Source organism: Mirounga leonina, unplaced genomic scaffold, assembly GCF_011800145.1.
Source record: "Mirounga leonina isolate KUSES-001 unplaced genomic scaffold, KU_Mleo_1.0 Mir_115, whole genome shotgun sequence".
NCBI classification, from domain to species: Eukaryota; Metazoa; Chordata; class Mammalia; order Carnivora; family Phocidae; genus Mirounga; species Mirounga leonina.
The window spans coordinates 30390463-30408240 of NW_023270268.1; the positions used below are offsets into that span (position 1 = coordinate 30390463).

At 36.9% G+C, this 17778-nt stretch overlaps 1 protein-coding gene across 2 annotated transcripts in view; it reads right to left on the reverse strand.

The window, feature by feature from the left end:
* Positions 1 to 3939: 3939 nt before the first annotated feature.
* The window catches only part of RYK (receptor like tyrosine kinase), a 93004-nt gene continuing 79165 nt past the window's right edge, over positions 3940 to 17778 (reverse strand). For both annotated transcript variants that reach the window (XM_034994990.1, XM_034994981.1), the window contains exons 14-15: positions 6892 to 7028; positions 3940 to 5963 (exon numbers count right to left, since the gene is read on the reverse strand). In XM_034994990.1, the coding sequence (XP_034850881.1) occupies positions 5852 to 5963; positions 6892 to 7028 (249 nt within the window). In that variant the 3' untranslated portion in view covers positions 3940 to 5851. The remainder of the gene's footprint in view (positions 5964 to 6891; positions 7029 to 17778) is intronic.

The following is a 17778-nucleotide window of genomic DNA, read 5'->3' on the forward strand; positions in this document are numbered from 1 at the left end:
TCTGCTTTTCATCCTTTTCCCCTCTTCCTAGGTCTAGGTCTTGGGGGGGTGGTCCCTGAAAGCAAAAGCATGCTAAAGATGGCAGAGCAGCAAAAATGGAGGAGACCAGGTAATGGATGATGATACCCTGGAATCACTATACCAGACCTGGTTTACCTCTTTCTGGATTTGTAATGGGAGAGAAATAAACCTCTTATTTGGTTAAGTGATTATAGTTAGATTTCTATCACTTCTAGCCAAATGCTATCCCTCATGATGCATGCCTATCTAATATTAGCCTGTGCTTATTCTTGAAGCCAAGAAGGCAAAAGGCAAAAAAGTAGACTCAGAAAGATGCAAAAAAGTTGATTTCAAATGTAACATTCAGGCACCACGAAGTCAGCTTTCTTTTTTTTTAAAAAAATAGTTATTTTATTTTCAAACTATACATGTTTTCCTCAAGCTTGATATATCCCCATGGGAGTGCTTAATCCCTCTCTAAAAATAAATCACTAAGAAATGCTTTAGTTTTGAAATGTGGGATAAACCAAGTATGAACAAATGGCATACTATCATTTGCTCAAAGAATAATTTCAAATATCAATTTCCATTTCTTTTTTTTTAAAATAAGTTTCTAACATCTGTTCTTTGAAGGGTTAAGAGACATTTCCCATTAAGCTCTTAAAGAACAGCACTCAGAGAGCAAACAGAGGCCTGCAGATTCAGTTTACTTATATATAAAATGTATGTACTCAATACACTTATGTACGATGTTCATGTGTCCCAAAGCATTAAGTTCAATGTTATCCTAAGCACAAAAATGAATGTAGAAACAAAAATTAACTTAATAAGCAACTATCTGTATTTTTCCTTTCTAGCCCCATAAATTATATCACCACCTTTTTATTCTATGAGGTGAGGGTAAGGGGCAGACCTGGAAAACATTCTCCCACTAAAGTCAATGAATTACTTCATTTGGGGTAATTATTTTCATATACAACTCCAAATAAAGCTGACCTTGTGGACCTGTAAAACAATATGCCATTGGGTTAATTATTCCTGTGACCAAAGAAAAAGCAGGGAAAATGAAGGGAAAAGGTGGGCAAGGGATTGGGGAGGAGGGTGCTTTTAAGCCACCACTGGGGTGGGATATAGTCTTCCCTACCAATCTGTCTCTTTATTTCATGCTGTATTGGTTTATATTACATAAAACTTAAACTCTTCGAAGTTGAATATAAACATCACATTGATAACACAGTATTTTAAATAAGAGATAATGCTTTTAAAGAATCAGCAGACTTTTTTTTAAGCCAAATTGTTCTTGTGTAAATAGTTATTTTTACTCAATTCATTAAATATTCAACCCTGCCATGTGTCAAGCACTAATTAAGCAAATGAGATTCAGACGTGAATGACATGCAAACTGCTATCCTCAAGGAATGCACAGTCAAGTGGTAAAAATAAGCCTGCATCTTACCTTTGTCAGAGTGCAAACCTAGGAACAAGGCTGTAAAGCAACTACAAAGCCTGGAGGAGCAGGGTAAGGTGTCAGATCGGTCTCCTGGGCGATCTGGACTGGAGTGTGGCACTCTGAGAGGAGCAGCACATTCAAAGGAAAGGACACATGAAATGACACAACGCATGCAGGCAGGAAGCTGTGAGTTGGTGAAGAAGAGGTGAAACTGCAGAGCAGAGCGGTTGATTTTGTGTACCTGGGAGTTGGGAACTCTATCCTGAAGGCTTTGGGAAAGTGTTAAGGGTCTAAGCAGGGACAGCAGCTCTATGCTAGGAGGAAGCATTACTCTAGCAGAGACTGGCTGGCTGGGTGGGTTAAGGGCCAAGGCCAGTCCAGAAGTTATGGAGGCGATGGGGCAAAAGATGATGGCGGCAAGCAAGATGACCATGTTGGGTCTGAAGCCCTAAGGAAGTGAACTCAACAGAAGCTGATTTTCAAATAATGGAAACATTTAAAATTCTGTGTACTCCTTCCCCGCCCCTTCACATTTCCCCTGCCAAAAATACAGCCTTTACCACAATCAAAGGGCCTGGGGGCTGGAGTAGAGTCTTTCATGCTTGTAGATCAAATGACAAGAAAAAAGAGTGTCCCATACTGCAAAGGGATTTCTTCCCTTTATTGGATCATTCCCATTAGCCTGTGGAACATTTTGCAGTACTGTATCTTTACCTGGAAAACAAACATGCATTCCTCCCAGTCCTCCAACCCACACCCCAAATACTTCTTTGATCTCCTGTAGTTAACTGCTCCATTTCCCTTCACAGCAGAACTCTTCAATAGTGCTGACTATAGCAGGGTCTCCACTTTCCCACATTGTATTCATACTTCAGCTTGCTCCAATCCCTACTGCTTTTGTCAATAACCTCCATATTGCCAAATCCCATAGAGGCTTCTTTCTCCATTTTGAAATACTTACTTTCCTGGGCTCCCACGACACCTCATTTTCCTTTTTTTGTTGTTGCTGTTTCCAACTACAGTGGCTTCTTCTCAGTCCTTTTTTTGGTATCTCTTCTTCCTTCACTAGAGTGTTAAATGTTGAGAGAGTGTAAGACTCAGTCCTAAAACCTCCATCCATCTAAACTCTCTCCAGAGGTAAGTTTATCCAATACCATGACTCTAAATATATAGTCTACATGGCACACTCCTACATTAGTATGTTCAATGAGAACTCTTCCCTGAGCTGCAGACTCTCATCTGTCTACTTAGATAACCAACTGGCACCTCAAACATGGCCTACAACAGATAACTGATTCATTCCATCTGCCAAAGCAAAATCATGTTCCTTCTAAAGTTTTTCCATTTCCATATATAGTTTGGCCATACAACCAGATGCCCAAGCCCCAAACGAACTAGTTATCCCTGACTACTCTCTTTCATTCTCTACCCAACCCTCCAACATCCAAAGGATCTAGGTCCTGTCTGTTACCTTCAAAACATGTCTCCAATCTGCCCCTTCCAATCACCCATACTACCCAAATTGGTCCAAAACCACTGTCTCTTCTTTCCTAAACTAAGCAACAGTTTCTTAAAGAGTCTTATTACTTTCCCCCTTGCCTCCCTAAAACTCAATCTTTACAAAAGACCTGGCATAATATTTTTTAAATGACAAGTCAGATCATATCACTCCCTTATTTAAAAAAATCCTTGAATGAAAAATTCCATTTTATTTAGAATAAAATATGTGCCCCCGTGGCTTACAAGGCCCTGCTGCTCTCTGTTCCTGTGTCTGCCAGACCTCATCTGGTACCCTTCCATCCCTAACTACATTCTAGCCACACTGGCCTGTCCTCTTCTTCGGCAGCAGTAGCTGGAAGATGAGCAGGTAGGGCCAAGTCTAGAGGGCAGCTCATTCCTGCTTTAAGGTCCCTGCAATTGTGTCCCTTCAGCCTAGATCTTCTCATAGCTGGCCTTTTGTCATTCAGATCTCAGCTCAGATGCCACCTGCTCAGAGAAGCCTAGCTAAATATTACACCTAAAGTTCTTTTCTATGATACTGTTCTTGTTTTTCATAGCACTTACCAAAATCTTACTTATGTTCATTATCTGCTTCTCCCAACCAGAATGTAAAACCTAGAAATGGAGGAACCTCATCTCTCCTATTCCCTGCATATCTTGAGAGCCAGACAAACAGTGGGCACTCAATAAATACACATGTATTGAATGAATAACCCAATCTTCCTTACTTCTACAAATAAAATTTTCTTACAATGCGGGTGTTAGAAGAAAGGACAGACTGCAATAGAGCTCTAGGTCATTAGAGCCAGCTTGTAATACCACATCAGTGCCTTGTTAATTTGCTTCTTTCCTATAAAAAGTATATTTTCTGCAAAATCTCTTCAGTAATATTCACACCCTACAACAGAACAATTGGAAGAAGACCAGCCACAGAAATCTTATAACTGCCCTTTTCATTGAAGTCAATGACTCCAAGTAGCTCAGCAAGAAAAATCTATTTAAAGTCTTAAACCACCTACTAAAACAAATGCACATACATAAAATGAAACAGCTTACAAACACAAAAAGATAAGGTTAAAGGCATCACACATCCCAGCAAACTGAGAGCACCTCTGAGAGCAACTGCTAATTTGGGATCAAAGATGTCAGCACTTTTTCTTTTGAACTGATCTTATACAAAGAACTGTGATATCTCAACAATGCAATAACCTGAACACAAAACAGAATGCACTGAATGCTGGAAGGGATGCTAGAGTTGAACCATTCTATGTGCATAATACATATAAGAACCAAATAAATATTTGTTGACTGAATGCCTTCTAAGATTACAGGTTGTGAACAAAAACACTTATAACTTACAAAGAGTTCAAAGAGCTTTTAGAAAACTGGACATTCAGGGGGCTGAGTATTTCATAAAATCAAAGAACCAGTGTTATTAATAAGTGGTACTCAGAAAAATCATGTTCTTGGCTTGCTTTTGACAGAGCATGTGTGGTGTGAGCTATTTTTCCAGATGTGCTGATTCACAAAACTTCTTTAATAATGGCAAAGGCTCCAACTGCTGTGCATTCTTCCTAATATACCTATGAGGACGGGAGTAGAGGCAGGCACCGGTAGGCCTAACTATTTAGGAGGCTCATTCAACTCTGCCTTAGGTCAACTACAACCAAGCATAAACACATACATATCCCTCACTTAATGGCTCTGGAGAAAAGTTTCAAAGTTGTAATATTTCCTTGTAATAATGATCCCAAATTGTTAGAACTTGGAGGTTAAGTAGAGTCAGCTGCAACTGTGTTAGGGCTTAGGAGCCTGATTACATGGGTATCTATCTAGATGGCACATGTTCAAAGACTTACCAAACACAACCAATCATTCATTATGAACAATATTTTCAATACTATTATAAAACAAATCCTTTAATTTTTCAAGTGTTTTAAGAAACAACTTTATACTTAAGTCAGCCTTGAAGCACAAAATTTACCAGTTTACTTTTTTGGTTTTTTTTTACACTACCCAGAACAACTGAAGCACCGCCTCTGTGCATAGCACTATTCTAGGTGCAATAAAAGGGATTCTTAACCTTAGAAACATGATTTCACTTTCTGGAATAGTGTTATCTCCTTTCCCAGAGAGTAAAAAATAAATAAAATCACTATTGTTTACTACTGACTAACCTGCCTGAAGCATACTTCTGGTCATGGAAAATTTAAGTGTTTCAATGAATTCAGCTTCTACTTCCCCCAAAATAAGAAAGCAGAAATAATTTTCATTAATAAAAAAGAAACAGTTTCCCACAAAAGGATAGTTTCTGTTTCTAAGGGTTTTTTAAAATTTTTGTCCCCTAGCTTTTAAGTTTTCTTCCTCCAATATTGCCTTTTCCTATACAAGGCAAACCAGACATCTTTTTATGCTGTTTTCCTTTTCCTAAGAAAAAGTAATGTATTCTGAAGACAAACCATTCCCAAGACTAGTGATAAATATTAAAAAAAAAACTTTAAAGGTGACTCACCTACATTACCTTGATGAAGTAAAAAAATAAAAAAGCAGTTGGCACTAAGATAGCTATTCCAGGTATCTGTGTTTAAACAATTTTTAAAACTGTTTATTTTGTAAGAATGTACCCCTAGTCCAAAGTAACTATGTTTTAAAAAATTTTGGGCCAGAAAATTTACAAAAACCTTTTCAGTTCAACCTAATAAAAATGATATCTAGAAAATATTCCACATTATTAAGTCTCTCTTTAAAAGTTCAGATTCTAAAGCATTCCTAAGGCACGGTGTTCCGGAAGACATATGTGCTTCTGCTGGTGTTGCGTGACGTACAAAGCATCCATGACTGGTTCCAAGGGAGCCCCGACAGGCACCGTGCTCCTGATGCCATGGGACTGTGAGAGGAGAGTCAGACATAGGCCCCCAGGGCTGCGTGGAACTCCGTGAGACACTGTACCAGCTGCTGGAACTTGGGCCTCTCCTCCGGGTCTAAGGCCCAGCAACAAGCCATCACAGCAAATCTGCAGTGACAAAAATGGGAAATTGTGCTAATGATGCTACAGTACTCCTAATCTTTAGGTCAATTCGATGCCAGTTGTTTTCTGTCTAAAGGTGGGCATGGGGAGAATGACATATTAAAAATCAATGAATATTACTATATGTTGGCAGTTCTAAAATGAAAAGAAACTAAAACACGTTATCTGGATTTTATGTGTGGGTTTCAATTCTTCATGACATCATATCAAAATACATCAGCAAATATAGAGATTTCATGTAAATCCCTAAAACACAGACAAAATAACAACCTGTGTTTTCTGGAGAAAGAACTTGGAGGAAGAGGAAGATTAATCTAAGCTCTAAGCACACTGGATCTACAGTACTATCAGTGCAAAAGTTGCCACCTCACCATGGTATAGAAACCTTCAGAGGATTCAGGAAGCAAGACCACAGTTATCTGTGCACTCAATCACCCCTCAATAGCCTCCTGCCCACCCTACTCCCTTTATATGGGAAGATTACCTACATGAAGAAGGCAGGAAACAAGAACTATCTCAGCCTGGAACATTTTTCTTACATATCAGTTGACACCAAATGGCAAGGCAAGATGACAATGAGAAAGGCTTTCTATAACTAAGGCTGTATCAATAAAAGTCGGATACACACTCTATATAGAATAACTAACACAGTATTCAGTATTTTCTTACTATGTACATTATTGGTCTCTCAGATTAGACTAAACACTACAAATATAAGAACTAAAAAATGTTCTAATGTCAAATGTATTAAAGAGTGAATGAGTCTGGCTGACTCTGTGGTTCTCCATGAGTCTAATTCAAGTCTAAAGAGTCATTACTCTCCAAAGGGAAGTCTCTGTATGAATACGGAGACCGGCTCTTCTAGTATCATAAATGGAATGAAACCCATGTCTTCAAGCTCAGAGAAACTCACAGCTCATCAGGACAGTTGATTGGCTGGGCTATTCGGTAACCATCTTTCAGGTATGCGGCCATCTCAAAGGGATCAATGTCCACATAGGGCGTCTGGCCCAGAGTCATGAGCTCCCACAGTGTCACTCCGAAGGCCCACTGAGGAGAGAAGGAGAAACAGAATGAGGGAAGGGACCAGGTATGGACCAAAAATAGCACCCAACTCTTAAGGAAAGCAAAATATTATCTACAAAAAGAAGTCTACCATAGCTAGTTAGTTTCTCTTGCTGGGACAGAAAAGAGCCTTTTAATGAATGCACCCTTTAATAGGAATACCATTATTATATATTCTAAGGTAATTAGATCCCTTGGAAAGAATGGTTTTTACTGTTGATTACAAGACCAACTACCCTAAACAGCTAATTATGTCTAATATTTTCCTAATATGAAAAATCTGTTACATTAAGTAACTGTAGCTAGTCTGTATAATTGAGAAGTGGAAAATGATTATAACTTTAGCCTAACTGGAGGGAAGAGCACTCTGAATAAGTTAAATATGTAAACTGTGTAAAATACAAGATGTCTTGGATTTTTACTATATTCAAATAATTTAAATTAACAGATTAAAGCATCCTGAAAAAATATCTTCTAACCTTGCTTGAGTAGAAGATCAGATTTATTTAAAATCAACATGTGAACTATTGGTAGGAACAGAAATCAGAAGCAGTGACAAGAGTGTTCATTCATGGTCCAACCAGAGCTCCCCATTTTGGCCCAGCTGTGGTTATACTGGCTCATAGGGATTGTGCAGAGGGCAGGCAACATGTCTACACAGAGTTACTGCCATGCAGCCAGAAAGGACTCAGAGTAGGGACTCCTGCTGATCCGCTGCCACACATGAACCCTGAGGTGAGAACAGCTGAAGCTGGATGAGGAGGAAGGCATTTTTATGAGTCCTTTCTGTTCTAGACATTTTGAATCCTTTATCTCCATCTAATTTTCACAACAAACCTGTGAGAAGCACTGGTAGCCCAATTTTACAGGTAAGAAAACTGAGGCTCAGAGAGGTAATCGGCCCAAAAAACAAAATTTTTTAATGAATGAAGGAGAAAGAAATAGAGAAAAGGAAAAACACAAGTCAAAAACAAGTCTGTTTACAAGATCTGAACATAGTGCATTAAATTTTAAGTAATTATTTTTCAATATTGTAACAAAATCCAGAAATACTCCCTAAAATAAACAGGTTGTTTTTTAAAAAATTTGTGTTAGTGAACAATGGTTTTATTTCTTATTATAATCTATGAAAACAAAACAAAACAAAAAACCCAGTGGACAGACATTTTTAGGATATTTAAAAAATTATCAATGGGGAATTCTATACCAAACCAAAATATACTTCAAAAATGAAGGCAAAAATACAGATTTTTTTAGACAAAAAGAAGCTGAGATGGAAATTTGGATCTACAAAGAAAATGAATTGTATTAAAAACATGAGTAACAATTAGATATTTTTTATTTTCAAGTTTCTTTAATAGATTGTTTAAAGCAAAAATAGTAATAATGTATTGTATGATTTATAATGTATACAGTAGGTAAAATGTATGCCCACAGTAGCATAAAGGATGGAAGAAGATGATAAATGGAAATATTTTAAGTGCTTATATTAAACACGAATGGTATAATATTATTTGAAAGTAGGGGGTATATCATAAACTCTAGGACAGGTTTCTCAACCTCAGCACTATGTATATTGTGGGGTGCATAATTCTTTGTTGTGAGAAGCTATCCCATACCTTGTGGGATGTTTAACAATATCCCTGGTCTCTACTCACTAGATGCCCCAAGTGTAAAAACTGAAAATACCTCCAGGTATTACCAAATGTCCCCTGGTGGGGAGGACAAAGTTGCCCCCAGTTGAGAACCACTAAGTTAGATTAATCAAAGAAAATAAAGGACACAAATTACTGATATCAGAAATGAAAGAGGGACCATCCTTATATCAAAAAATACAAACTTGACTTTACAACATTAAGTTCAGTAATTTAGATGAAATGAACAAATTCCTCAAAAGACATAAATTACCAATAGATGTAAGAATAAACAGAAAACTTATGTAGCTTATATCTATTAAAGAAATTGAATTCAGGGTGCCTGGGTGGCTCAGTCAGTTGAGCGTCTGCCTTTGGCTCAGGTCATGATTTCGGGGTCCCGGAATGGAGCCCTGCTCAGCGGGGAGCCTGCTTCTCCTTCTCCCTCTCTCAAATAAATAAATAAAATCTTTAAAAAAAAAAAAAAAAGGAAAGAAAGAAAGAAAAGAAATTGAATTGTAGTTAAAAATCTTTTCACAAAGAAAACTACATCCTGTTTCACTAGGTGAATTCCAACAAACTTGAAAGAAAAAAAATAGGGCAAATTTATATGAGTTTCCTAGGGCTGCCATAATGAAGTACCACAAACTAGGGAGCTTAAACAACAGTATGTATTATCCCACAGTTCTGGAGTCTAGAAGTTCAAAATCAAGGTGTCGCCAAGGCTTTGCACCCTCTAAAACTCATGGGGAAGGATCCTTCCTTGCTCACGCCCAGCTTCTGGTGGTAGCCAGAAGTCCTTAGTGCTCCTTGGCTTGTAGATGCAGCCCTTCACGCTCTGCCTCCGTGTTCACAGACATTTTCCCCTCACATGTCTGTATCTCTTCTTGTAAGGGATACTAGTCATGCTGGATTAAGGTCCACCCTAATTGAGTATGACCTCATCTTAATATTTTATCTGCAAAGACTCTTTTTCCAAATAATGTCACATTCTAAAGTACTGGGGATTAGGACTTCAACCTATTTTTTCAGGGGACACAATTCAACCTACAACACAATCTTACACAAACTCTTTCAAGAAACAGAAGAAGGGGAATATTTCCCAACTCATTTTGAAGCCAGCATGCCCTTAAATACCAAAACCAAGAAGTTAAGTCTTTGGAACTTAGTATCTTTTTCATTAACAGTTCATTAGGGTGGAGCAATGCCCATCCCAGAGGTCTGTGTTTTTGAAAGGGGTAGGGGGAGGAAAGGAAGGGAGGAACAGATGGGAATGGATGTATAGTTTTAAATCTCCACAGAGGGGCGCCTGGGTGGCAAAGTCAGTTAAGCATCTGACTTCACTTTAGCTCAGGTTGTGATCTCGGGGTCATGGGAGCCCCACATTAGGCTCTGCACTCAGCGCAGAATCTGCTTGGGGTTCTCTCTCCCTCTGACCCTCCTGCTTGTGTTCTCGATCTCTCTCTGAGATAAAGAAATAAATTAAAAAAAAAAAAAATCTCCATACAGAGCCTACTGGAATTTTCCTTAAAACTACTGGTTTAAGGGGCGCCTGGGTGGCTCAGTTGGTTAAGCATCTGCCTTTGGCTCAGGTCACAATCCCACGGTCCTGGGGTCGAGCCCCGCGTTGGGCTCCCTGCTCAGCAGGGAGCCTGCTTCTCCCTCTCCCTCTGCCGCTCCCCCAGCTTATGCTCCCTCTGTCAAATAAAAAAAAAAAAAAATCTTAAACAAACAAACAACTACTGGTTTAAAAATGGAAAAATGATTTCAAATTAATAAAAGTTAAAGGAAGGTGCCTGCATACATCCAGGTATCTGTCTATCTTAAAAGCGTACTCTAGGTAAACTTTTAATAATGACAATGATTAGTAATGCTTAATTTTAAAAATCGTGTCTAATTTACACATGGAAGGTAGTTCACTACTCTGATGGAACAGAGCCCAAGAAAGTAAAACTGGTTGGGTGTTCCCACCCCTCCTCCATGAAATGAGATGGATCTGTTCTTATTCACTGATTGTGGCAGCAGCTATGAAAAACGAATAATCAATCCAAACTAGATTTTGGAGGAAGAAACAATGGGAATTAATAACAAGTGGATACTGCCATTTTGTACACAGGGACTAACCCCATCCACTGACAAGGGAGGTACACTCTAACAACTCCCAACTCTAAGGGACCTTCACAGTAATGCTGCTCATATCTGAGATATGGAAGGTGCAAAGGTATGAAAACAGTATAATCTGTATAAGCTGATTTAAAAAAAATTACTTCTTTCACATTGTTTTGTTCACATTATTAACGCTAAGCATCCACCTAAGGTTCTCATATTACATTGCAACACTAAAAAACACCAAAATGAAGAACAATAAAGCCAAAGGGTACACTGCAGTTTCATTTCCTTAAAAGCCAACAAAAGTGATTAATTACATGTTGGCTCACCAACTCTTTAAAAAAAAAAATCAAGACCAAATAGCACAAGGATGATTTGTGGAAAAACTGCTCTCTAAAGTCTTCCGATAACTAAGCCATTTAAAATTTAGACAGACTTATTCTATAATTTCCTTTTGTTTGACGTCGTTGGAAAGGGGGCAATAAGGTCAAGCTGTTTTTTCCAGAGTTTTATGAAAGGCTGCTGCTATATCCGTTTAAAGAACATTTAGAGAATAACAATGTTTTTTTATTCATCTTATTTCTCTTCTCCCAATTTGTTATTTTATAGCTTCTATACAGGATATGAAACTTTTTTTCACTAACAACATATACTGATGTGAGCTGTCAAAGTACATAAATAAGATTCTTTTTTACTCTTTAATGTAATATTAACTAATGCTGGGGCTATTAAGAGATTTCCATTCTGTTACTTCAGGAATTTATAAGGCAAGGCTGACCTCAGTATACTACAGACTGCTGAGAAAAGAATTCTGTCCATTTCTAAAGGGTCTCATCTGACCACAAAAAAGCAGCACCATCAGGTGTCTTAGGACTAGCCCTTCTGTTAATACTAGAAACCTAACATCCCCTTCTCACACACGGAAATGGTATTCAGATGACCAAAGTGCAATTAATTTAATCTGGGTCAAGTGCTTTCCAAGCTTGACTAATGAGAAGAATCATCTAGAGTGTCTGTTACAAGTACAGATTCCTCAGTCCTATCCTAGTAATTCTGAAGCCCGGAACTCAGTATCTTAAAGAAGAGTCTTGGGGCGCCTGGGTGGCTGTTGTTAAGCATCTGCCTTTGGCTCGGGTCATGGTCCCAGGGTCCTGGGATCGGGCCCTGCATCGGGCTCCCTGCTCAGCAAGGAGTCTGCTTCTCCCTCTCCCACTCCCCCCTGCTTGTGTTCCCTCTCTTGCTATGTCTCAAATAAAAAAATCTTTAAAAAAAAATAAATAAATAAAAATAAAGAAGTCTTTGTTCAGTCTTAAGATCTAGCAAATTTAGAAACTAATCTTAGATGTGTTAGCAGTAGTGGTCAGATAACAAAGATAGTTTTTATTTTTATTTTAGTATGGCTGACATTCAATAAAATGCACATAAAGTGCTCAGTTTGGTAAGTTCTGATATATGTATACACTCCTGCAACCATTGCCACAATCAAGACAATGAACATATCCATCACCTCCAAAAGATTCTTCCTGCTCTAGAATCCTTTCCTCCTGGCCCTCCCCACCACCACCCCTACGGTTCCCAAGTAACCATTAATCTGCTTTCTGTCACTAGTTCACATTTTCTAGAATTTTATATAAATGGAATCATTCAAACAGTACACTTTGCCTAGCTTCTTTCACTTAGAATAATGATTCTGGCATTCATCTATGACACAGCATGCACTGACAGTCCATCCCTTTCATTGTTGAATAGTAGTCCATTATATGAATATAGCAGCTTGTTTATCCAAACAATGGACATTTGATTATTTCCAGGTTTAGTCACTGAAAGCTGTTATAAACATCTGTGTACAAGTATTGGTAAGGATATATGCTTTCATTTATCTAGGAGCAAAATGACTGGATATGGTAGATATATTTAACTTTTGGGGGGTGGGGAGGGGAAGGGAGAGAGAGAATCTTAAGTAGGCTCCACACTGGGCCTCACAACCTTGAGATCATGACCCTAGCCGAAATCAAGAGTTGAACGTTTAGCTGACTGAGCCACCCAAGTGCTCTGGATGTTTAACTTTTTAAGAAACTGCCAAACTGTTTTCCAAAGTGAATGTACCTAGGTATTAGATTTCCCGCAGCAGCGTAAGAAAGCTACAGTTCCTCCATATCCTTGCAAACACTTGTCTTTAATTTTAGCCATACAAATGGGTGTGTAATGCTATCTCACTGTGGTTTTACTTTGCGTTCTCCAAATGACTAATGAATTTGATATTTTCATGTGCTTGTCATTTGTATATCTTCATTGGTGAAGCATCTCTTCAAATATTTTGCCCATTTTTGTTACTGAGTTTTAAAAAATTCTTTATATATTTTGTATGTATTTACCAGATGTGTATGATTTGCAAATATTTTCTCTGAGTGTGACTTGTCTTTTCATTCTCTGAATACTGTATTTCAAAGAGTGTAAGTTTTTAAATTTTGACAGCCTGTTTTGTTCTTCCAGGGATCTTGATTTGGTGTCCTAAGAAATCTTTGCTTAACACAAATTTCCAAAGGATTTTCTTCTTTGTTCTCTTCCAAAAGTGCTATAGTTTTAGATTTTACATTCAAATCTTTGATCTATTTTGAGTTAATTTTTGTGTATGTGTAGCAAGCTTTGGATCAAAGTTCATTTTTTTGTTGGATATCCAACTACTCTAGGACTGTTTAAAAGATAATCCTTTCTCCACCAAATTGCCTTTGCACTTTTTTGCAAATTAATTGTCCATACGTATGTGAGTCAACTTTTAGGTATTCTGTTGTTTAACTGGTCTACCTTCATGCCAACATTACACTGTCTTGATTAGTGTAATTTTTAATCAGACCTCCAACTTCTTTTTTCTCAAAGCTGCTCTGGCTATTATAGATCCTCTGCATTTCCGTATCAATTTTAGACTCAATCTGTCAATTTCTACCCCAAAAATTAAAAGCCTGCAAATATTTTCTTTGGGACTATGTTAAAATCTATAGATCAATTTGGAGAAAACTAACATCTTAATATCTTAATAGCTCTCCATTTATAAAGGTCTTTAATTTCTCTCAATAATGTGTTATAGTTTTCATTATGTAGATATTTCACATTTTTGTGTCCTAAGAATTTCATATTTTTGGATGCTTTTATGTTTTTAATAAAGATTTTATTTACTTATTTGACAGAGAGAGACAAAGCGAGAGAAGGAAAACAAGCAGGGGGAGTAGGAGAAGGAGAAGCAGGCTCCCCGCTGAGCAGGGAGCCCGATGAGGGGCTCCATCCCAGGACCCTGGGATCATGACCTGAGCCAAAGGCAGACACTTAACGACTGAGCCACCCGGGTGCCTGTTTTTATAAAGTTTTTAAAAAAACTTGGGGAAAGAAAACAATATGGAGGTTCCTCAAAAAATTAAAAATAGATCTACATACGATCTGGTAATTCCATTACTAGGTATACCCAAAAGAAATGAAAACAGTATTTTGAAGAGACAGATGCACCCCTATGTTGACTGCAGCATTATTCACAATAGCCAAGATATGGAAACAACCTAAATGCCCATCTACCAATTAATGCATAACAAAGATGCGGTATATGCACAATGGAATATTATTCAGTCATGAGGAAGGATATCTAGCCATTTGCAACAGTATGGATGGACCTTGAATATTATGCTAAGTGAGATAAAGCAGACAAAGACAAGTAATATATGATATCATTTATATGTAGAATCTAAAAAAGTCAAACTCATGAAAAATAGAGAGTAAAATGGTGGTTACCACGGGATGAGGGGCGAGAAGATAAAACTGATGTTGTTTAAGGGTACAAACTTGCAATGAGTAATAAATAAGCCACAGTGATCTAATGCATAGTATAATATAGACAATAATATTGTACTATAATTACATAACATGATACCACCACAACAATCATTACAATATATAAATGTATCCAAGTAACATGTTGTAACCTTAAATTTACAAGGTTATATGTCAAATATATGCAATAAGAATGATCCAAAAAAACTTTTAATTTCTGATTTTTCATTATTTGTATATAGAAATACAACTGATTTTTATACATTGATCTAGTATCCTAATCTGTTTAAACTCACTTATTAGTTTTAGTAACTATTTTGTATATCACACCGGATTTTCTTCATAGATGATCATGTTGTCCATAAATACTTACTTTTTCCTACCCAATCTTTCCTTGTTTTTTTTTTTCCCCCCTTTCCTTGCCTTAGTGCACTGGCTAGAACCTCAAGTACAACACTGAGGAGAAGTGATAGAGAGTGGGCGTCCTTGTCTTCTTTCTTTTATTAGGTAAAATAATTCAGTATTAATAATTAAGTATAATGTTAGCAATAGGTGTTTTTGGTTTTGGTAGATGCCCTTTATCAGATTGAGAAAGTTCTCTTCTATTCCTATATTGCTGAGAATTTTTATTAGGAATGAATTGAGGATTTTTTCCTAATACTTCTTCTGCATCTACTGAGATGATCATATAATTTTTCTTTTTTAGTATATTAATACAGTATATTGCACTGCTTGATTTTCAAATGGTAAAACAAACTTGTATTCTTGGAATAAAGCCTATATGGCCATAATATGATTTTTAAACTATACTTTGGATTCTATTTGCTAAACTTTTGTTTAGAATTTTTGCATCTATGATCACGAGGAATAATGATCTATAGTTTTCTTTTCTTCTCGCCGTCTGGTGCTACTTCAAAGTAGTGCTGACCTCATAGAATGAATTAGAAAGTATTCTCCTCAATTTTCTGAAAGAGAGTGTATAGAATTTGTATTATTTCCTCCTTAAATGTTTGGAATGCCAGTGCCCTAAAACTCACTCTGGACCCAGAGTTTTCTCTTTCAGGCAGGTTTTTAACTAAACATTCCGTTTCTTTAACAGATACAGGGCTATTCAGATCATCTACTTCTTGAACGAGCTCTGAAAGTTATTTTGCAAAGAATTTGTCCATTTCACCTAAGTGTCTGAATTTACTGGGAAAAAGTTGTTCATAATCTTATTACCAAATACCTGTGAGAATCTGTAATGCTATCACCTTTCTCATTCACTACATTGTTAATTTGCAACATATTTCTTTTTTCCTGATTAGTCTGGTGAGAGATTTATCATAAATAGTATTCTCACAATTAAGCACTGGTTTCACTGATTTTCTCTACTGTTTTTCTATTTCGTATTTCACTGACTTCTGTCTATATTATTTCTTTTCATCTGCCTACTTGCAGTTTAATTTGCTCTTTTTCTAGTTTCTTAAGATAAAAACTAGGTCACTGATTTGAGACTTTTCTAATATTGATGTTTAATAGTATATATATTCCCCCTTTGAGCAGCATCCCCCAAACTTTGAATTACTGTTATTTTTTTCATTCAATTCTAAATACTTCATAATTTCTCTTTTGATTTCTTCTTTGGCACATGGGTTATTTGGAAGTCTATTATTTAGTTTCTAAATATTTGGGAATTTTCTAGATTCCTATTTTTGATTTCTAATTTAATTTCACTGTGTTCACAAAACCCTATTTTGTATGAATTGAATCTTTTTATATTCACTGACTTGCTTTATGGCCCAGAATAAGGTCTATCTTAGTCAATATTCCATATACATTTGAAAAGAATATGGATTCTGCTGTTGTTGGGCGGAGTGTTCTGAGTTATTTAGATCAAGTTGGTTGATACTGTCATTCAAATCTAAATCCTTAACGATTTTCTATTTTATCAATGAGAGAGGGGGCACTGAAATGTATTCAATTATCTTTTAAAGAGATTTAAATAATAAGAAAAAACATATATTTATGCATATAGTTACCATTTCTGGTGCTCTCTGTTCCTTTGTATAGATCCGTATTTCCATCTAGTATCGTTGGTTCCTAAAGGACTTTTTTTTAACATTTTTTTGTAATATGGGTTTGCTGATGACAATTATTTCAGCTTTGGTATTTCTAAAAAAGTCTTTATTTCCCCTTCATTTTTCAAAGATATTTTCCCTGGGTATAGAATTCTATGTTCACAGGATTTTTTCTTACAGTACTTTAAAAATGTTTAACTGTTCTCGCTCTTGCATGGCTTCCAATGAGAAATTTGTTGCCATCCTTTTCTTGGTTCCTTTCTGTATCAACATGTTTTGTTTTGTTTTTTTCCCCCGGCTGCTTTTAAGATTTTCTCTTTATCACTAATTTGAGCAATTTGATTATAATGCACTATGGTTTAGTTTCTTCTTGCTTCTTGGATTTGGGGTTTGTTTAGTTCTTAGATCTGTGGGTTTAGTTTTCACCAAATGTGGAAACATTTCAGTCTGTATTTCTTACTCTTTCTGTCCCTCCCTTTCACTCTGTGAACCCCAATTACACATATATTCAGCAACGTGAAGTTGTCCCAATGAGAGATCCTTCTTCAAGAATCTCCTGTATCTTCTCTCTCCTTCTATCTCTTGCTTTACTCCCATCTGAGAAGAAAGGTATTCCTCCTCCCATGCCTTTAACCTTTAACCTGGCCTCCTGAGCCCATTCACCTGTCATCTCTTGTACCTCCCCTCCAAAAACCACATGTCCAATCTCTTTCTCCCTGGCCTAAAAACCAAACCAAACGGACCCACCCCCCAAGAAAAAGCAAAGTAGAAAAGTAACAAAATAAAGCCTCTCTTCATCCTGCCATCCTACCAAACTAAGATCATTTCACTCTTTTTCATAGCTGTACTTCTTCTAAGTGTAATCTACATATTGCCCCCCCCCTTAACATCTCCCACCAAGCCCACAACAATCACATCTACCTTTAATGATTTACTAAATCCACTCATTCAAATGCCCTCTATGATTTCCTAATCCTTTCTGACCACTGCAGGTATGTTTATAGACTAAAGTCTCCTTGAAACTATTTCTTTCCTTGGCTTCTATGACACAACATTCAATTTCTGTTTTAATTCTTTGTTCATCTTTCTTTTCTCACTAACTGAAACTACATATTC